General features: G+C 41.8%; 1 protein-coding gene and 1 long non-coding RNA gene across 2 annotated transcripts in view; both read right to left on the reverse strand.

The window, feature by feature from the left end:
* Window positions 1-4,128: 4,128 nt before the first annotated feature.
* Window positions 4,129-5,866, reverse strand: LOC146986505 (uncharacterized). The gene is made up of 2 exons (XR_015036076.1): window positions 5,485-5,866; window positions 4,129-4,349 (listed from the first exon to the last, which is right to left on the reverse strand). It is a non-coding gene; the product is annotated as an uncharacterized LOC146986505 (long non-coding RNA).
* A 750-nt stretch (window positions 5,867-6,616) lies between these two features.
* The window catches only part of tdrd12 (tudor domain containing 12), a 37,563-nt gene continuing 29,441 nt past the window's right edge, over window positions 6,617-14,738 (reverse strand). The window contains exons 34-36 of the mRNA XM_085780248.1: window positions 7,043-7,196; window positions 6,882-6,942; window positions 6,617-6,773 (exon numbers count right to left, since the gene is read on the reverse strand). Of these exons, the coding sequence (XP_085636374.1) occupies window positions 6,700-6,773; window positions 6,882-6,942; window positions 7,043-7,196 (289 nt within the window). The 3' untranslated portion in view covers window positions 6,617-6,699. The remainder of the gene's footprint in view (window positions 6,774-6,881; window positions 6,943-7,042; window positions 7,197-14,738) is intronic.

Genomic DNA, 14,738 nt, shown 5'->3' on the forward strand with positions numbered 1-14,738 from the left:
ATATATAAAACAGCATATTAAAAAGTGGAACAACAAAAAGACATATAAGTATACAGTAGATAAAGCAAATGTGCCGGAGAAACCAAAAAAAACCCCTAAGGGCTTTTCAAGTGGTCCTCCAAAAGACAAACATTCAACATGAATTTAATTTACAGAATGAAAAAAACAACATAAAACAATTAAAAAAAGAGAGAAAATCAATATTGTGTGAAAATTCAAGATAAACATTCAACATAAATTTATAAAGATAAACATTCAACATAAATTCAGTTTACAGTCATGTGAAGAACAACATAAAACAATTAGAAAAAGAGAGAGAGAAAATCAAAGGTGATGTAAAAAGTATGTGGATTATGCATTAATCAATTGGGCCAATAGAAAGTGAATTATTTGTTTCTTAAATTAATTTATACTTGTGCAGTTTCTAAGGTGGATTGGTAATGAATTCCAAAAGTGCGGAAATCCTCTAAATCTAATTGAGAACTGAGAGAAAGTTGAAACTTGAAAAAAGTGGGATGAAGATTATTTGCTGATGTAGTATTGAAATTATGAATCTGGGAATTGAACTGAAATACACTTTGGAAACAAATTGGAAGTAACTTGTGAATAGATTGATAAACAAAAATACATATTTGAAAAGTATTTACAGCAAAAACAGGAAGAATACTCAGGGATTGAAACAGAGGTGTGGATCTAGTAAATCTGCTAGAAAATGTTATCATTTTGATTAATCGCTTTTGTAAGATGAGAATACAGTTGATGGAGCTCTTGAAAGTGCTTGCCCAAATAATATTACAATATGAAATGAAAGGATAGATCATCGTATAATATAAATTAATCAAGATTTTACCAGGCAGGAGTTGATGTATTCTTCTGATAACTCCAATATTCTTTGCAATCTTGTTAGAAATAGACAGAATATGACTCTTCCAAGTAAGATTTTCATCAGTTAAGATACCTAAGATCCATGAGCTGAAGGCAATTAGGGGATCTGCCTGAGTTTATATGGACATTGTATATATGACATGCATTTTTATTTTAGCTAAAGTAGTCGTGGTGAGGAGAACATCATTGTTTTTTTTTGTCTTGAAACCTATTTTATTGGATTCAGTGACCTCCAAAAATGTACACTTTGACACCAAATGAGTTATTATAGCCACAACAGAAGCAAAGATATGGGCCTTTCAATATGGTCGGCGGCCAATTTCTAAAACATGGGGGCCAAAGGGGACCTTTGCATCATGACTTGAAGTCAAAGGCCGATTTTTTGGGCTTAACCTTCCTACTATAAGACAGTTTAAAAGATAACTAGTATATAATCTAATCTATAGATGATTTTTGTTTCGACTCACCACCAGCTTTTCCCGCTCTTACCGTCGCCATAGAAAAGCGAATTCTGGTTCCTGTCAACCTTGACAACTTTTACTTTTTCCCATACTTAGGATTTTAAAGCTCATTGTTGTAAAAACTGTACCATTATTAACTGTAGAATTTAACTTTAACACATGACTATTGACTGTATGCTGTTTGTTTGCTCACATTACCAGTGTTAAAGTGAAACATAAATTAATCAGCATTAAGAAAAAACACAACAGGGATTTATTTATTTTTTTATTATTTGAGAATTAGACAGAAAAAATGTTTATTATTACACCTTTCAACAGCTACTGAGGTTGGTTCGTCAACCAGAGGAACAACCACGTATTTATAACATAAACATGTATAAAATAAAAGGAAAGAAAATCCAGCTGTTGATGAACAAGGCAAGTATGAACAAATAAAACTATACTGTGCTACGTATTTTATTTTAAATTGGGCAAACCCTTCAGCAAGTGGAAGATGAAATGATCTCCAATAGGTATAAAGTTACAGATGACACATTTCTTTATTTTCATCTTTTACATTTTCAAAATGTGAGAAAAGGAAAAAGGACCCTCAGCAAAGGCTTGGGCCCCCTGCACAGTTAGTACCTCGTAGAAAAAATAATACACTGATATTGCTTAAAATAAACCTATTTGTGCATTTTGGAGATCGTTTAATCTTCCACTTGCTTAACTGTTCACATTAGACATTTTAAACCAGTGGTGACCAAACTTTTGCATGACACTGTATCTATCCATCTATCCATCCATTTTATGGCGCTTTTCCACTGGCGCGGCGCGGCACGGCACGGTCTGCTTTTCCACTAGCTTTTTCCACTGATTGGCCAGAGCGTCGTCACTGGAAGAGTGCGAGCGCTACGTCTAGACTAGAGCACTGGAATATGAGTAATGACGCTTGCATTGACTCCCGTGGTAAGGGGTTTTGTGCCCCTAGTGGCAGGATATGGGTGTTGCAAAAGCGCCCAGAAAACCCATTCACTCCAATGTATGTGTGTTGCCCACTTGCTTGTAAATTGATGAAAACGGCCGTGTTTTTGTTTTTAGGTGTCTTGGTCATATCAAATTACACTTACAATTTGTTTATTATAAAATGTAGATTGAAACATTCATGTAAAAAACTGATTTTTTTGTTTTTTTTACTCGCCTATGTGTTAATGTTTATCTATAAAGGGTCCTCAGTGATGTTATTAACGTGGGTGGTCTAGAAATGTCCTTAAATTATTAAGAATTATTTACAATGAACAGATCAGTCTAATAAATTTTATTTTGTTAAATCAACATGGTTACTGTACATGGCAAAGATTATTACCACTTTATGACTTAAAATTACTCTGTATTTCTATGGGAGTCCTATGGCCGTGTCGCCACTCTGTTATAGACCTTTTCAGAGAGTATAAACAAAGACAGGTGTGGCTCATTAGAAAACGCTCTGGTACACTAAATGGAATGGAGCCTTAATTAGTATCCTTGGTAACACCTGTATTTGTTTATACTCTCTGAAAAGGTCTATATCAATCGCTCTGGTCGAGGCGGCGTGTTTCACTGCTTCCCTTCTCCCGACTTAGCGTATAACTGGAGCAGAGTGGGTGAGTTGTTTTCGTCTCTTTTCAATAGAAACCAGGCTAAGCTAACAGATGTTTGATGCCTTGTATCATGGGCTGGGACCTTGTTTGTACTGTTGATAACGTTTGGTGCTGTTCTGAGCATTATTTGTGGCTTTTTGATCGGAGCAAACCAAAGCAATTGATATAACAGAGTGGCGACACGGCCATAGGACTCCCATAGAAATACAGAGTAATTTTAAGTCATAAAGTGGTAATAATCTTTGCCATGTACAGTAACCATGTCGACTTAACAAAATAAAATGTATTAGACTAATCGGTTCATTGTAAAACATTTATTTATTTACGTAAATGTGGTGATTTCAGTACGTAGCAGAGGCAGCCCTGCTCACTTTTCATTCAAACAAACTAATGCAACTGCCACAGTGAGACCAACATTATTCTCCTATAGGGATTATGGCAATGGGCGAATTTGCAAAAATGTTAAACTATCCCTTTAACTTGAACTAAAACTGCTCTGTTAGTGGAGGTCTGAGAACCAGATTCAACTCTTTAATGTAACAGGAACTAGCTTCGACCACTCGATAAACACAAGATCACAACAAACCAAAACATTCGCACAGAGCCGAATCTAGAAAACAAAAACCTAAAACTTGTCAGAAAAATCAGGTTTCATCCTCAATAAAAAAGTACAATATTACAATACTAAACAGAAACACTCGAGGAATAAATAAATAAAACAACACATCACATCAGAGCGAAAGCTTCCAAACACTTTAAAACTTAACTTGAACAAAACAATCATTAAAAAAACAAAACAAAAAAACTTTTCATCTGCATAACTTCCTTTAAACCTCAATTTTTTTCTTTTAAATAACATTCGGCAGTAAATGTTCAAATTAAATCAAATAAAATTTTTGACACTTTTGATTCAGTTACTCATTATTTTTTAGACATCCCCACATTTTCTTTCCTTCGTCATCACCAATATCTTAAACGACAGGAAGTGACCTATAAACTTTAAATTAAAAATGAAGGGATAGTTCACCCAAAATTCAAAGTGAAATTTGAAACTCCAGACCCTACCTTTAATATTTTTTTTTTAATATCTTAGTCTTGATGGCAAATTTGGATCATCCTCTAACTTCTGGACTGATTTTTTTTTTCCCCGTCCATGAACGCAACATGTGAAATCCTGATTTGTATCTATTTATTTGATTCTCTCTAGGAACTGCGGGGAAGAGGAGGAGCACTTCCAGTACACTGAGCATCATCACTACTTTGATTAGGCGACATATATCAATATTACTAAAGGAGGCGGAGGAAGAACCGAACGTTAGATACAGTGAAGAGAGAAAACAGGATATAGAGAGAGGGAGAGAGGGATGTCGTCACCAATTGATAGCTTTCAGTCACGTGACTTCCCAGGGACCTGGCGGTCAAAAGCAACATTCCAAAATGGCCCCGCAACGGACTTTCTATGGACAAACAACCGAGTAATGACTTAAATCATCTGCCAGCAGCCGAGAAAGAAAGATATAAAAACAACTTTGAAGTTTTGGGCACTTGTGACCCATATTCAACACCAGCTGCTGTATACCAGCTGTTTAAGATGACCATGGCTCCAGTTGGGCAATGTTTACATTTACCTGGTGGAGAATCCATCATCCTCCACCGCTTGCAACCAATATTTCCGGTGTTATGGCTCAACTGGTTTCTGATTAGTTTTTTGATCTTAAAATAATGTTTCTGGACTCATTGAAGTGGTAGAAATGTACCTGTAACTTTCCTGTGTGGGAACCGTCCTGGCACCGCAGCTCCGCTGAGCTCCACAGTCTGAGCTCCAGCCCACTGAGCCCAGGCTCCCTGCTTCTCTCACCCACAAACCAGAGCCCTTAGCTGGGCTGCACGGTGACCAGCTGCCCCCCCTTTACCCCCCGGAGCTTTGCTACGCACCGCTACCGACGGCAACGATGACGGCGGTCCGATAGCAGCAGGACCGGCGGCGGCGATGGTAACGGGACCGCCCGCCACCGGACACGGCAGCAGTACCGCCCGCGGCGGCAGCGACACGGTAACGGGAGTCGGGGCCGACCGCGGCGCGGCGAGGACGATGACCGGTGTTGTTTAGCGTATTTTCAGAGTTTTTTCCATTAGTTCGTAACTTTAACATGACAGGCTTTGTCATACTGTGCAGTGTTGTGCAGAGTGAGAGTAGTGTGGCGCTGACTGTCTGTAGATTGGCGGAACAGGTTCATTCACAGAAGCATATGGCTGCAGTAACATGTGAACTGCGGCTTGATTTGTGAATTCGTGACAAATCTGCGGACGGAAGTGCAGCACAGCTGTTGTTCGGTACGGTAACCAGTTAAATCAGACACCAGTTGGGCCATAACACCGGTATTTTTGAAGCAGCAGGGAGCAGTGTGTGTTTTTCTGCCTTGTCCTAAGCCGCGGACAGCGGGGAAGTGGATTGTTTTGACCGCCAGGGGGGCGTTCCATACGGGCCGTGACGTCACATGAAAGCTATCAATAGAAACAGGAAGTGAGACAATTCACCGAATGACGCTCAGGTGGTGGTGTGATACAATTTATGTTTAGGTTACATTTAAGAGTGAGAGAGAAGTGACGACAGTAACAAAAGTTCGATTCACAACTATTTACAATGAGCAGCAGCTGCAGGATGCACAACCTGGAGGGCTTTTACTTTGAAAGGGTTACAGGAAGTGTTGAGTTTGACTGACAAATGATCGAGGTCACAGGAAGCTAAAGATAATAATAATATGACTCAGCATTGTTGTGCATTGATCTGATCAGTAGCACGTTGCTATGGAGACATGTTCATCATCATCATCATGACGTCACCGCTTTTATATCTTTTCAAGAGAGAATGAAGCAAAAAGCGATGATCGTGTTTTAAAGGGATAGTTAGTAAACATTTTGGCAAATTGGCCCATTGCCATAATAATCCCTATAGTCATAGTAGCAGTAGGTTCGTTACCTTTAATTGTCGGTGCAAGCTATTTTTAGAACGGCGGAGCAGAGCCGCGAGCTGCTCAGAGCTACACTACGGAGGCTCATTATGGGATTTCTTAGTTTCCCCTCATCAAATACACAATCCAACAACTCCACAACGCTCTGGTGGACAAGTTGTCCATGCAAAACCGCTGATGCGTGTTGCCTTCAGGGACAGTTTTTCATCAAGCAGCCTCTGTATTTCCCTCTAAAACAACTCTGTCTGGTAGCGTTGTGTTATTATCTCATAGCGTGGTGAATGTGCAGGTCACAACTTGTTCACCAGAGCGTTTTGGAGTTGTTGGATTGTGTATTTGATGAGTTTGATGAGGGAAACCAAGAAATCCCATTGGCAATGGGCCAATTTGCCAAAAATGTTGAACTATCCCTTTAAGCTTCACGCAACCGTGTAAAAAAATCTAAATAACATGAACTTGAGGAGCTCCAGACCTGAAGATGATGAGGGCAGTGTGGTGGACAAAATAATAGAAACACCAGTTGATACCACACATCACTCAGGTTCATGAAGACTAATGATATTTCCTCTGATGTAAAACATTAAAGTGAACGAGAGGGGAAAAAAACTAATCTCATTCTGTTGTTGTAGTTTTGAAGTTACCTCAACAGCTGTGACGTTTATAACTTCATAAACTCAAATATCAAATGAACTCAAACTATAAAGTCACAACACTTGGAACTGCAGGAGTTGTTGTGTCGTGTTTGTTTCCGTTCCCTCGTCTTCAGTCGCTGTCGCTGTCGGTCTCCGAGACCACGTACGAGTTTTCTTCTCCCGTGTTCTCCACAAACCACTGACCTGAAATTACAAAAAACTGCATCACTCTACTATGGCTAAAAACAAACAAAACACTAAAACACACTTCTATGTTCAATGTTTCCTGTTTTCAGAGACGATGTTTCTCACCTCGAGGCGCTGCGTCCTCGTCCTCTTCAATGTGCTCCATGTCGTAACTCACAAAAATGTTCTGAAAACAGAAAATAAAAAAGTGAAAATTTGTTTGGAATAAATTATATTTGAATATATCTTTATAAATGTAATGTAGAACAATGTATTGACTCCAGTACCTTGTTCCTGGTCAGTTTGTCCCACTGTCCCGGCTGCTGTTTGACCAGTTTGATGACCGGTTCGTTGGACTTCATTTCCCAGCAGCAGCGGTCCGGGACCACCTCGGCTCTAAGCTCCAGCTCGGCTCTGTAGGACCGACCGTCCACCCGGCCCCTGAACGCAACACAGACAGAGAGACAGAGTTAATGTGATCAAACTGTTTCCTGGTTTCTGTCGTTCTTGTCGAGGCCTCCACTGTCTGTCTTCAGGTAAACCTCAGTCTGTCCATAGGGACATCTCTGTCCGTCTTCAGGTAAACCTCTGTCTTTAGGGACATCTCTGTCCGTCTTCAGGTACAGTGGGTACTAGTTTCATTTGGACGTTTCCCTCACGTAACGCGTGATTCACGCGTTGCGTGAAATTGTAGGTCACACTGTAGCCACTAGGTGGAAGCATCGTACTGAGATGCAGCTCAAAAGATTTTGGGATAATTCCATGTTTGACCACAACGTAGCTGCAATGGAGAGTGGCGCTGTTCATAGGCCATAGGTACTTCATTTGCAGCTGTGGTCGAGAGAGCTAGAGAGTGAGTGGAGAGAGGGACCGCTACGCCGGTCAATCAGATCAATGTTGTTTTTTTTATTGTTTCACAGTGGTTACAGTAGCCTACGTTCAACAGGATCAGTGGTTCTCAGCCTTTTGGGGGTCCCCTGCATATCTCTCCTGTAGCCTGGCTGGGTGGCTCCATGTTTGAGTAGTTTGAGTTCTGCAAGTTCTGGTGAATGTAACAATCCACTCATAGCCCACGATCGCTATGTCCGTGCCAGCAGCCTGGACCCGATGCTGCTGGACTCACGAGCGGAGCAATAATGCACATCTGTCAGCAACTGCTCTTGAAGGGACAGACTAGATGCTGATTTTGTTAACAGTGACTTTGTTGCATCCAAACATTTAGCATATCTGTCGGGTGCTGTCTCTTATCCGGTACGAAGTGGGAGATGATGACAGAACTACTTTAATCGAGGGAAAGCTACATTGTTGCGAGTTGACTCCGGCCGGCGTGTGCACATGCACTAAGCCTGTGAATATTCTCATTTGTCCCGGAGTCATAGTTATCTCAAGGAAATTTAAATCGAATGCAACTGGACTTGGTTATTTGTCTAGGAAGACGTTTCACCTCTTATCCTCATAAGATAGATTACAAGTTACAGTTGCATTCGATTTAAATTTCCTTGAGATAAGTGCACACTGTTCCTGCTGCTGTCAATTCGGTCATAGTTCATTTGTAACGTGTTTTCTTCATTCTTCATTAGGCTAATGTTAACACTAGAACCACCCAGATGGTCTCACACAGACGTTTGTGTTTTTCTTACGTAAATGACTTTGTTTACATTAAAACTACAGGTCTCTCAGTCCGTGACTTTTCCATGTGTGATGGTTTCTGAAGCTTACAACTTACACAAATGAAACATTCGATTTCTGGGCATTTATACCTCGGGCCGACAATAGCTTATCTTTTTCTTCAATTATTGTTTTCATCTACAGTTATATTTATCATAATATGCCCAATTCGGGAGGGAGAGAGGGGGGAGAGAGTGCCGCGGTCAAGTTACATAATGTAACAGTTTCCAGAAAAATACAAAACAGGATATTTATTCATGTTACCCTCTGTTTAGGTAGATAAAGGTCTCAGTCACATTTGAATAAAAATAATGCTATTAGGCTTAAGGCTTTTTAAAGATAGGCCTATTTTATTTTTAATTCCATAATTCAGAGATGATTTTCACTTAATGAAATGAAACGAAACAATGAAGCCTACAGTTTTGTCCTCCGGCTTATGAAAAGTGTGAGGAGAGGTAGCTACTGTAAGAACCGGTTTTTCTAAGCTGACTGAACAGCTGTGTGAAGTTCTGTGGGGGGCAGGGCTGTAGCCTACTTTAGTGAAGTATCCACAAACACACCTATTGGTCTAAGGTGCTAATGTGTCGCTGATGTGTCTATTAAGCTGGTCCTACAGACCGCTGCATATAAACCACACTGTAGCGATTTTCACCCAGCCTCGCTTTCAATAAAACACACACACTAGCATTCTATAGCCTAATTGCAATCAGTGAAATATATGAAATCAATATAAAACACAATTTAAATATGAGAGTTGCTGTTGCTCTAGTTTAATAGCGCTGCAGCTGCATTTACCGTGCGCCCCTGTCTGTATGTGAACCTGTGTCTGTCTATGTGCAGGCAGAGATCAGAGATGGTGTTTTTTTAATAGGTAATCATGTTAGCGTTTCACCATCTCTCATCTCAACTCTCAGCAATATTCCATTGATAAATCACACCGGACCCAAGAATGGTGCAGACATGAACACACCTCATACTCCACCCCCAGAATGCCTCAGCACAGCACAACCATATATGGTCAGCACGTGCATAATTAAGTAGCCATGTGAGCTCTGTGGAGCGGCAGCAAAGACAACACCCGGAATGATGCTTCGGCGGACCTGCCCTCGCTTTTGAGGTCGGTTGTGAGAAAAATGCCTACTGTCCAGACAACTGTGTTTTTTTTAAAGCACCCCTGCATTACACAAACACACACATACGATATATAGCCGCACATATAGGCTATAGCCTATCAGTGATCATAATAATGATGATAAGAGAAAATGCATTGTTCACTAAAACTGCACGTTGGCATCCCAGACTGAAATAAAATCTTTGCTTACAGTGAGAGCTGCTTTACTAAGTGAACTATACCTTTCTTGCGTTACTAATGTTATTGTGTCTTGAGTGTTTCAGAGTCGGCCGGCTGTAAACCAGCTGACCCCGACTGACTTTTTTTTTTGCGGTCACATCAGCACGGCTGCATCTTCGGTCGCGGCTGCTGTGGCATTTGCCCATATTGCCCTATGGCCAGTCCGTCCCTGTCACTGGTTGTTTGTGTTGTCTGTCAAAACATGGATGAATGAAACCCACACATCTTGTAGCCTATTTCTATCGAGGGAAAGTTATTTCAGGATATCCTGTTTTATCGCCCAGCCCGAAAGTGACATAGGCTATTGCCCGTTCATTCATGAGAAATCATCCAGCTACACTCTCAGTCAAACAAGGTGGGGAATGAACACTACTGTACAGTAGTTGGCTCATTTTAAAAACACACCGGCAGCATCGCCCACTGAGTTAATTAACTGCTGTGTGGAAAACCACGCTGTGGTCCGTAATCACGGTGCAGATGGGTGTGTTTGGAGCTGACAAGAGGATCGATAAAAGAGAGTGAGACGTATAGCTGCCGTCGTTACATTTTTCTCATTGAAAAACTATACTGTATTATTATTATATTGCATTCCCCATTCGTGTTCACTGCTCCGTGCTGCTGTCTTATAGAGGCGATCTGCTGCTCACAGATGCCACCTGGCGGTTGTTTTGGCACATTGCAGCTTCTGGTGAAAACACAATTACTCCTCCACAAAAAATCCGCGTGAGCCTCCCGTGACTCACGCGTGAATCTCGCGTGAAACCGTCCAAATGAAACTAGTACCCACTGTAAACCTCAGTCTGTCTTCAAGTAAACCTCAGTCTGTCCATAGGGACATCTCTGTCCGTCTTCAGGTAAACCTCAGTCTGTCTTCAAGTAAACCTCCATCTGTCTTCAGGTAAACCTCAGTCTGTCTTCAGGTAAACCTCAGTCTGTCCTTAGGGACATCTTTGTCCGTCTTCAGGTAAACCTCTGTCCGTCTTTAGGGACATCTCTGTCCGTCTTCAGGTAAACCTCAGCCTGTCTTCAGGTAAACCTCAGTCTGTCTTCAGGTAAACCTCAGTCTGTCCTTAGGGACATCTTTGTCCGTCTTCAGGTAAACCTCAGTCTGTCTTCAGGTAAACCTCAGTCTGTCCTTAGGGACATCTTTGTCCGTCTTCAGGTAAACCTCAGTCTGTCTTCAGGTAAACCTCAGTCTGTCCTTAGGGACATCTTTGTCCGTCTTCAGGTAAACCTCAGTCTGTCCTTAGGGACATCTTTGTCCGTCTTAAGGTAAACCTCAGTCTGTCCTTAGGGACATCTTTGTCCGTCTTCAGGTAAACCTCTGTCCGTCTTTAGGGACATCTCTGTCCGTCTTCAGGTAAACCACTGTCTGTCTTCAGGTAAACCTCAGTCTGTCATCAGGTAAACCTCAGTCTGTCTTCAGGTAAACCTCAGTCTGTCTTCAGGTAAACCTCAGTCTGTCCATCTTCAGGTAAAACTCTGTCTGTCCTTACTAGGAACATCTCTGTCCATCTTCAGGTAAACCTCCATCCGTCTTCAGGTAAACATCTCTGTCCATCTTCAGGTAAACCTCCATTTATCTTCACCTCCGTCTGTCTTCAGGTAAACTTCCGTCTGTCTTCAGGGACATCTCCGTCTATTTCCTTCATTTGTCCAATTTCAGGTAAACCTCTGTCTGTCCTTAGGGACATCTCTGTCTGTCTTCGGTTAAATCTCTGTCTGTCCTTAGGGACATCTCTGTCTGTCTTCGGTTAAATCTCTGTCTGTCCGTCTTCAGGTAAACCTACATTTGTCCATCTTCAGGTAAACCTCAGTCCGTCTGTCCGTTATAATGGGTGTGTATTGCACGGAATGTTCGTGTCAGAGTGGGTGACATCATCGGTCAGAGTGGGAGAGAGCCAAAAAGAAAAATCTTCCAATTTTTCTCTTTCCACACTCCTCCCGGACACAATTTACGCTCTACACACATGATTTTTTCCAAATTTCTAGACAAACTTGTTCTGTCTCTCACAATGTGCTCAAAATATCAGAGAGATTTACAGAATTTGAATTGTCAGCCTCTAAGTGCGGCCACATCTGCCTCTGCTCCTCATTGACTCCAATACAAAGATTTTCTGAGAGAAGCAGAACGGACCCCTGTTTTAAACTCGTAAGTGTCTCCAAAATATTTACTGTAGAAACACCAGAATCACACCAAATCGTTCAGGAAGTCCTTACAGTGATGATGGTCTGTGTTTTTTTCTGATAGGAGCTACCGTTTTGTCAGAATAAGCCCAAATGTGAGACCAGTGCAGAGGCAGAAAATTGCTCTTTTTCTCCACGTTTGTGTCTGCCTCAGTCTGGGGGGCCTCTATCGTCATTGGCAACCACCTCAAGTTGCTGCAGTAACCTCTGAGCCTCAGACCAGAGCTTGTTAAGGTTTATCCACCTGGAGCTCATTAACATGTTTATAAACACACACACAGCTAAATCAGACTGACACAGGATGCAGCTCATGACATGTGTCTGATCAGGACAAATTATCCAGGTGTCACCAAAGACATCAGGACAGTTTCAACTAATTCTTAAAAGGGATATAGTCACATCCTCCTCTCACCATAATCCCTATAGTCATAGTAGTTGGTTCATTACCTTTAATGGTGTTCAGAAATGGCCGTTTGTCCTGTTTGTCGGGCCTCCTTCCACGGGTTTCCACGAGTTGCTGCACAAGTTTACCCGAGTAAGGAAAACGAATTTGATTGGTCGTTATCGAGCGGGCGGGATATTCAATGTTTGGGACGAGACCGAGCTCGGTCTGAGTGTGTTTAGCTAACGTAGCTAACTGTTAGCTAGTAGGCTTGCTTCGTTATAGCTTGCTAACTTAGCTAGTGAGGCTAAGAGATGGAGCGCAGGGATCTGGAGGAGGAGAGTGGAGTAGAGACGGAGGAGAGTTTGTGTCGGTGTAACGTGACGTATAATTTGTGCGCCTGCATTATCCAATGCGGAAAAAAACTAGGCCTACCCCTCTTTCACCCCAGATTTACTCAAAAATAGAATTTTTCAAATTCAATTTTCTTTTCTGAATACCTTTAATTATCGGTGCATGTTGTTTTGAGATCGGCAGGACAGGGACGTGAGCTGCTCAGTGAACGGTACAGGTCCCCTGTCCCTCATCAAATACACAATCCAACAACTCCACAACGCTCTGGTGGACAAGTTATGACCTGCACATTCACCACGCTATGAGATAATCATGTAACATTACGACACATGATGCAAATACTCTAAACCAGCGGTACTCAATAGGCGGCCCGCGGGCCGCATCCGGCCCGCCGAACCTTCCAATCAGACCCGCGACTGAGTTCCACTAGTTTACATATTACTGTATACTGTATTTCTCGGGCTCCGTGCGCCTGTAAGTCAATGCGCTGGGACATAGAAACACGTGCGGAGCGTTTGTGTGTGCCTGTGAGGCCCTGCACTGGGATACAGAAACGCTGACGAACCCAAATCACCATGCGCGAGTGTTTGGGGAGCGGGCTGGACTGCAGGGTTTTCCCTGCCTGTCTGCAGAGACCGTGGGTGATTTTCACCGCCGTCTTGGTTCAACTGTGTGTGCATCATGCATGGGGGCCGTTCAGATGAAGCGTCTTTTGCGCGCGCTCAAACCCATTCAATGCAGCCGCGAGTCATGCACGCTCACAACTCAAAAGCCGTAGCCGCGCGCATTTGATGAGACGCAATTGTTTTTTCGTGCACATCAGCGGCGCACAGCTGCACGACCTGCTTCTCCCCCGCTGTTGTGTCCCGGTTCCATCGGCCTGTGTCTCCTACTGTTTCCCACTGAGCTCTGCCTCGTTTGAAAGGTGAAGGAAGCCCGTGTGTGGAAAGACGTCGCCTCCGAGATGTAGAATGTGTGTTATAGAAGAGAAACACATTTCAGGACCAATGACTTGTATCCTCAGAACAGAGTCAGACGTCCTGTGATGGTCAGCCTCCTTTCATATTTAAGATGAAAATCACAGGGCATGTCTGAGGATATGTTAATAATATAACTACTGTTATTGTGTGGATTTTTTCTTATTCTGAGGATACAAGTCAGCAGTGTAAAGCTCCAGCATGATATGTAAATGATGATATGACAATGTCAAGATTTTTCATTTTATATCATACAAAACACCATGAAGTGTATAAATAAAAATTATGTGTTTACAAGTAAAATAAAAAATATTTAAATTATTAGACGAAAAAGGTGAATTTAATTTCAATCTAGGCCTATTTGAATGTGCGGCCCCCAAGGTGTCTGTTAAGAAAAATTCTGGCCCTTCGAAAAATGTATTTGAGTACCCCTGCTCTAAACTTTCACTTTTGAAACCACTCTGAATGTAGTTCCGGCTGCATTTGACTCAATAACAACTCTGTCTCGTAATGTTACATGATTATTTCATAGCATTTCATGTTTTGTGAGCTGTAAAAATTAGTTTGAAGTTTATTTGGATAATTATCAAACTGTCTGGTATTTAGCAGCAGAAGCATAATGAGGTTGTCAGCTGTAAAAACTGTGATGTCGATGACGTGCAGCTGTTGAGCAATAACCATGTGACACTACATCACAAATTTTTTAAAACATTTTATTCCAAAAACTAAACTCAAAGAGTTTTTTACAGAAAACAACTGTAGTGAATTAATCTACGAACTGAAACAACAGCGTCTCAGAACTGAGCAGTTGATCTGAATGAAAATTGATCTGTGGATGAACAGTTTGTCTCCCATGATAACATAACAACAGAATCACTTTAACGTTAGTGGATGAAGTGGTTTCATTATGAACTGTGCTTTGTGTGTTGGTTTAAACTTGTGTGTGTGTGTGTGTGTTCATGTCACACACAGTCCGGCCCTGCTGAACATGTACCCGCTCCCCCCGGTGTACAGCGCCCTGGAGGTGAAGCTCCACTGACTGTGACGGGCTGTGATGTAGAGTG

The sequence above is a fragment of the Trachurus japonicus genome, chromosome 6 (genome assembly GCF_045865225.1).
Source record: "Trachurus japonicus isolate A0001 chromosome 6, Traja_1.0".
In the NCBI taxonomy this organism is placed as follows: domain Eukaryota; kingdom Metazoa; phylum Chordata; class Actinopteri; order Carangiformes; family Carangidae; genus Trachurus; species Trachurus japonicus.